The sequence below is a fragment of the Colobus angolensis genome, unplaced genomic scaffold, assembly GCF_000951035.1.
Source record: "Colobus angolensis palliatus isolate OR3802 unplaced genomic scaffold, Cang.pa_1.0 Scaffold83, whole genome shotgun sequence".
In the NCBI taxonomy this organism is placed as follows: domain Eukaryota; kingdom Metazoa; phylum Chordata; class Mammalia; order Primates; family Cercopithecidae; genus Colobus; species Colobus angolensis.
The window spans coordinates 4,156,305-4,163,436 of record NW_012122154.1 but is presented as its reverse complement, the minus strand read 5'-3'; the positions used below and the strand labels follow the sequence as shown (position 1 = coordinate 4,163,436).

The 7,132-nt window shown below is 45.9% G+C and overlaps 1 protein-coding gene across 1 annotated transcript in view; it reads right to left on the bottom strand.

The window, feature by feature from the left end:
* Positions 1–5,622, bottom strand: part of FBXL20 (F-box and leucine-rich repeat protein 20) — a 186,939-nt gene extending 181,317 nt beyond the window's left edge. The window contains 1 exon segment of the mRNA XM_011929910.1: positions 5,320–5,622. Coding sequence (XP_011785300.1) covers positions 5,320–5,361 — 42 coding nt within the window. The 5' untranslated portion in view covers positions 5,362–5,622.
* Between the last annotated feature and the right edge of the window lie 1,510 nt (positions 5,623–7,132).

Sequence of the window (7,132 nt, the reverse complement as noted above, 5' to 3'; positions counted from 1 at the left end):
CGTTCAAAAAGGACAGATTAAATGGGTCCAAAATGCCCAGGCCTTTGATATATATTTTCTATAAGTTAGATAATTGCTTTCAAATCAATTGCTAGAGTGTAAAAAACAAAATTCTTTAGTTTTACCAGTACTCAATCCCATTGCAAGGGTTTTCAAAAGAAACAAATTACTGTCACCCACTGGAAAAATATATACCATTTTCACACGCACCAATTTGGAAATATGGCTATTTTCTATGCACAAGGTTCTTTAAATTAGACAATAAAAGTTTTAATGGATAAAAACGTCTTTATTTCAGCGTTAACAGTGTATTCTGGGACTGAGCCTACAAACTTAAATATTATAGTGGCTGTTTCAGAAAAACTGGCCAGGGAAATAAGATCCTCTGCTTTTATTCAAAAATCACAGATTCATAGGATTCCAGAAAAAAGGTACCTTAGTGATTGATTCTAATTCCCTTGCTTTACAGAAGAGGGAAATCACCAAGCTAGAAAAGTAAAAAGAATGACCAGGCCGGGTGTCGTGGCTCACCTCTGTAATCCCAGCACTTTGGGAGGTGTATCACCTGAGGTCAGTAGTTCAAGACCAGCCTGACCAATATGGCAAAACCCCATCTCTACTAAAAATACAAAAATTAGCCAAGCATGGTGGTGGGTGCCTGTAATCCCAGCTACTCGGGAGGCTGAGGCAGGAGAATCCCTTGAACCCAGGGAGGCAGAACTTGCGGTGTTGCAGTGAGCTGAGATCGCACCACTGCACTCCAGCCTGAGCGACAGAGCAAGACTCCAGCTCAAAAAAAAAAAAAAAAAAAATCCAGGTCTCTTCACTCACAATGTAGTATGCTCGTTTTGTCATGCCACATTTTAAGATTTTTGTTATTTTGTTTTTTGTTTGTTTCAGACAGAGTCTTACTCTGTCACCCAGGCTGGAGTGCAGTGGCATGATCTCGACTCACTGCAACCTCTGCTTCCCAGGTTCAAGCGATTCTCATGCCTCAGCCGCCGGAGTAGCTGGGACTCCAGGTAATTTCTGTATTTTTAGCAGAGACAGGGTTTCACCATGTTGGCTAGGCTGGTCTCAAACTCCTGAGCTCAGGTGATCCACCCACTTTGGCCTCCCAAAGTGCTGTGATTACAGGCGTGAGCCACCATGCCCAGCCAGATTTTTGTTACTTTGGATAAAATGAAGCAAGTAGGCAAACAAATATTACATGCTAGGGTTACAGGTTGCATGTAATATTACAGATTTATAAGAAAGGCAGTGAGGTGTAATGAAAAACCATAATGAACATGGATTCAAAATACCCAAATTGGAGCATATCACTTTCTAACTTACGGGTTCTTATCTCCAGGCACTGTTTAAACTGTAAAATGGTATCTGAATGTCAGTTAATGTTACCACTATGACTACTTTTTAACGTTAGGCTTTTTAATAAACCCATTAAGACAGAATTTTCCTCCAACAGCACTACATCCTCATAATGAAGCCACTAAGAGTACGACAAAGTGGAGAGACTTAACTGAAAGAAACCTAAGCTTGGACTCAAGTGCTAGCCTAGATATTTAAACACTAATCTCACTAAGTGTTAAGATAATATCAATTATGGCACTTAAAATGAAGGTGGCCAGGTGTGGTAATCACGCCTGTAATCACAACACTTTGGGAGGCCGGGGAGAGGATCGCTTGAGCCCAGGAGTAGCAAATACAAAATAAAATTTAATGGATGAACTTTAGAAAAGCTCTTTTCCACAAATTTTATAGACTTCTTGCTAGTTATGCTAAAAACAAAGCAGGATGACAGTGGAGTCAAAAAAAAAAAAATGCAGATTGGAATCCTGGCTCCCCCACTTAACTAGCTGTGCAATTTGAACACCTTACTTAACCTCTCAGGCCTCCAGTTTCCTCAAGTGTAAAACAGAATAGTAAAACTAGAGGTAACTAGCCGGGCACAGTGGCTCACGCCTGTAATCCCAGCACTTTGGGAGGCTAAGGCGGGTGGATCACCTGAGGTCAGGAGTTCGAGACCAGCCTGGCCAACATGGTGAAACCTCATCTCTACTAAAAATACAAAAATTAGCCGGGCATGGTGGTAGGCGCCTGTAATCCCAGCTACTCGGGAAGCTGAGGCAGTAGAATCGCTTGAACCTGGGAGGTGGAGGTTGCAGTGAGCCGAGATCGCACCACTGCACTCTAGCCCGGGGACAAGAGTGAGACTTCATCTCGAAAAAAAAAAAAAAAGAAAAAAGAAAACAAAACAAAAACTAGAGATAACCGAGGTAAAACATCTGGCTCAGTGTCCGGCATGCAGGAAGTGTTCAATAACCATCGTTAAATTTGAAAGAAAATTACTAAAATTTGCTACAAAGTTTACTCTAAATAATATAATAAAAAATATCTGAATGGTAAGTTTTAATTAAGTGACTAACACAATTCAGCACATACTACGTTAACCTACAAGGGTTATTACTATATACATTTAATGCCCAGGTGACACAGCAAGGAAAACATGAATTTTCACATCTCTCAATCTCTTAAGTAGAGACTCTTTATTCAGTAGTCATCTCCTTTGGCTATTCTACAAGATGCTACACATCTGGCTAACAGGTACTCTCCCTTGTTGTTGTTTTTTTTTTGGAGACGGAGTCTCTTGCTGTGTCGCCCAGGCTGGAGTAAAACGGCACAATCTCGGCTCACTACAATCTCCACCTCCTGGGTTCAAGCAATCCGCCTCCTGCCTCAGCCTCCTAAGTAGCTGGGATTACAGGCTCCCACTACCACGCCCAGCTAATTTTTGTATTTTCAGCAGAAACCAGGTTTCACCAGGTTGGTCAGGCCGGTCTCGAACTCCTGACCTTGTGATCCACCCACCTCGGCCTCCCAAAGTGTTGGGATTACAGGCATGAGCCACCTCACCTGGTCCCTTGGTTTTAACTTAAACATCTTTCTTTATATATATAGCTCTAATCCAGAGTGGGAGATTTAAGGTGTGTGGCCTCCAGTTACAACATATAAAAGCACACCTATAAAAGGATTTCAATGAACCAACTATCTAAAAATCATAGAACTTCAGTTATTTTCTCCAAGAAAAATACATCTTGTACAGCCATAATTTGAAATTAGCTATTATATGATATAAAGATTTCATGCATTCACTAAAATTCTCAATGAGAGATCTGCTATCTGCTTACAGTTGTAAAATTATCAGTTCTTTAAGAAGCAGACTGTAATCTTGAGGATTTAAAATATCATTTGATGTAAATGTTTAGATCTGCTTTATTTACGTATCTTTTATTGACTGAAAGTAAATATTTAAAATATTTTCAACATATAAGCAATAAGTTTATTTACTATTTCCTAAGAAGCCAATTACTAATTGTCTCAGTCCTTGTAAATTAGGTCAATAAAGAGGTAAACGGTTTTAAGAAATACTCAATGATCTTCATTAACACTATCATTTCTAGCCATTCTCATCTGTATTCTGGCATGGAACACGTCACATCATACTAAGTGAATAGCTTTTAGTTTATAAACAAACATTTAATCATGAAACCGTCCAAGAAGGATTCCCCCCCTTATTCTTTTTTTTTACCTTCTCAGATCATATTTAGAAAGCTTTAGTTGCCAGCTACATCAGCTATAAGTTAAAAAGAAACCTCTTAATAAAGCAACAAATTTTCTTAGCACTTTATTATAGTATGCCACCCCTACAGAGACTGTAAATTAAAATATAAGAGAATTATAAAAATAGAAAATAGCAATGTAATTTTAAAGCACACACAAGAGAATACTTTCCAACAATTATTCAACCTAAAATGAATAGCAAACTGATAAAGAGCTAATTCCACAGGCAAAAGACTGTCCCCGACTCAAATCTTCAGTATCTGGAACTGCCTTTCAAGATTCCTGTTAACTGCTGAATATCTATTCAGTAATTTTAGTGACATTCTGGATTTTTACAGTACTACTGAATACGAACCCACTGTAAATTAACTTTAGTGGGACTCTGTACATGACGGTCATCCAATGTTCTATTAAAAATCAAATAATATATTCCATAATATCTTCTTCTAGTGATCAAGTTAAATACTAAAACTCTAAGAAGGCCAATTCTTTGATTTTCTCCACTCTTCGAGTACAACAGTAACACTGTAGCTCTGAACTTAAACTTACCCCAAACACTTCCTATCTTGATCTTCGTGGATCAATTCAAATTATTTTCCAGTTCGCATAATAAGATATCAAATAATAGATTAAACTGATAATCCTTAAAAGTTTTCACTCCCTGCACCTACTTGTCCAGTTTCTTAAACTTTTGTCTCGCCGTCTTACAATTTCATCTCTCAAATGGAGATGAAGAAAAACACCGAGTGAGATTGTCCACTGAGCTGTGAGTGATCCCAGGTCAGCCTGGTTCTCTGCCAGGAACGACCAGGTGACATTTACTTTTCCTGTAGAAGTTTCTTTCTCTTGACCCTCAAGGAACCTTCCAGTATATTGTTACACTATTATAATTCATCAGTAGTTACAATACTTCACTTCCCAAAGGAATCTCTTCCCTGCACGAGGACTACTCTCTAAAGACGCTTTCAAGACCTTCCACTCCTCAATTCCAGGACAGTAAACCTCCCTCGCTAGAGGAGAAAAAGTTTCTAAAAGACAGACCGGAATGGATTTGCTGAACTTTCGTTCCAATCTCAAAGTACGTAGACATCCAAGGGTTCCCAGAAACAATGAGCTACAGAAGTACAGACTACACGGGGAAGAAGAGGAAGTATCAGAACAATGCCCAAACCAAACACAGCACCGAAAAACCAGTGGTCGCCTCTATCATCCCAGACTACCGCCCCCACTTCCCTCGTTTCACCAAGGTCTCAAACTCGGAGAAATGGCATCCATCCCCTAATTTCCTCCCTCAACAGACAACAAACGCGTCACGAAGAAAGTGGCAGAGAGAAAAGCAGCAGGCTCTGGTGGACCGGAGCCGTGATGGCTGGGTGGAAGGAGGCAAGCCAAGGGTTGTGTAAAGAATGGAAAGCTGAGCGATCCTGGGGGAGGGGGGAATTAGGGCGCCCGAGCTAATCCCCCGCCGGGGCCCGCCGGTGGGAAGAGACGGGGGGCGAACCGGCGAGGGGACTGGGAGCAGCCGGCTGCGCTGGGCTTTCGAAAGGGTCGCAAGAAAGGGGAGCGGAGTCTGGCAGCCCCGCCAGTGGGTGGGTGACGGCGACCGCCAGGGAGGAGGCTCCTTTGCAGAGCGGACGTTTTGGGATGAGAGAGCACGACCCGTCCTCCTCACGCCGCCTGAGCCCCCCAAGCTCACACCTCAAACCTGCTCTTGGTCACTCCGTTCACGTCCCTCCTCATGGGGCCGGCGGGTGCGGCCCGGGCCGGGCTCTGCGGCGAGCGGAGTGCACAGACCTGGGGCCGAGGACAGGCCCGGAAGTTCCGGGACGGGGACTGGGCGCCGAAGGGGTGAGGCCGGAGCCGTGGGACGGGAACGAGAGACCTCTCGGCTCCCGCTGGGCCTCCACCACCTCCCGTGGCGACAGCGGCCGCAACGACTGCACGTCGCTAGCTCGGCTCTCTCCTCAGCCTCAACTTCAACCCAAAACAAAAACACTCCCCACCTGCCAGCAACGCCGCTGCTCATTGGACAGAGCCGCCCGGGCCTCGGAGCGCCGGGGAGGGGGAGGGGTGGGAGGAGGAGGAGGAGCGCGGCGGCGGCGCGAGACCACCCCTCCCCCACACGGGACCGGCCCTGACGGTGCGCCCAGGAGCAGCCGGAGCGCCGCGGCGGCACGACCCCCTGCGCCTCCGAGGCAGGCTAGCCCATCGGGAGAAGGCGAGGCAGGGAAGTGCCTGTGCGTGTGGAAAAGGGGTCTGTGGGGTGGGTGCGAGTGCGCGTGTGCTCGCGGACCGGCGAGGGAGAGTAGAGCAGGACAGCACTCTGCGCGGGGGCCCCTCTTCTGCCCCTTGTCCCCCTCTCCTCCCTCCGCGGGCAAATAGGTACGCACCCACCTGCACAGAACCTCAGCCTCTGCCCGCGCCCCCAACTCCTCGTTACTTGTTCCCCAGAAGCCTGTAAGGCACACACACCCTTCCCGGCCACCCAGCTCCCTACCCCTGTCACTCACTGTCGCCTTGAACCCAAAGTGCAGCAGGCGGTCCCTGCTCGGAGCCATTTTCCTCCTCTTTCTGGATGTGTCTAGATTGGGGCAGTGCGGCTGCCGCCGCCGCCTCCGCGATTGCCGCCGCCGCCTCCCCCACCCGAGTGTATTACATTACGGGGTGCTGCAGGGAGGCCTGGGGGGCCGGTGCCGGACGCTTGTTTCCCTGTGCATGGCTCGGGAGGGCGAGGGCTGGTTGCGCTGAGCGGCAGGCCGAGTGCCCGCCCTGGTCCGGGGATGGCTGCGGAGCTGCACCTGGGGCCGGGGATCGGGAGTGCAGGGCCGGAGCCGGGCAACCCTTCTTTTGGCCGGGGGTGGGGCGGGCGAGACCGAAGGGCCTTTGGTTTTCCCTGCTCGGCCGCCGCCGACGCCCAATGGGCTGCAGAGCCTGCCTGTCCGCCAGTTAGGGCGCTGTTTGGTGAGAGCCTCGGCCTGACGTCATTTTGGCGGGAGAAACAAGCGTGTGTGAGCGAGTAGGCGGGGGCGTTTTCCCGATGGAAAGAAACACTTCATCATACTCCTGGGCTCCTTGTATAGAAGCTGATCTGTGTCATCATATTATATTGTATATCATATTATATTATATTGTTTTAACAAGTCTGGCCTTCAAGGTCTCAGAATTTATGACCAAATTTCCACGAAGGAATAACCCAGGATTTTGTAGTTGTGTTGCCCCTTCTATGAGCAACAAACTACAAATCATGTCCTAAGCGTGAACTATTAGAAACTGTATAATAAATTAAATAAATTAGAAACTGTATAATAAATTGTATGCTTCCAAAGCAGTTATAAGTTGGTCTTCCTCACACCCCTTTTAATTAGTGGTTTTAGCGACTGACTTGTTATGCATCTAAGAAATTAACAAAAGCAACAAGTGCTGCAGATCTTTAAGAATAGGTATATTTTAGCTGGAGGGAATATTACCAAACTCTTAAAGCACTGTACAAACTTTTTTTTTTTTTTTTTTG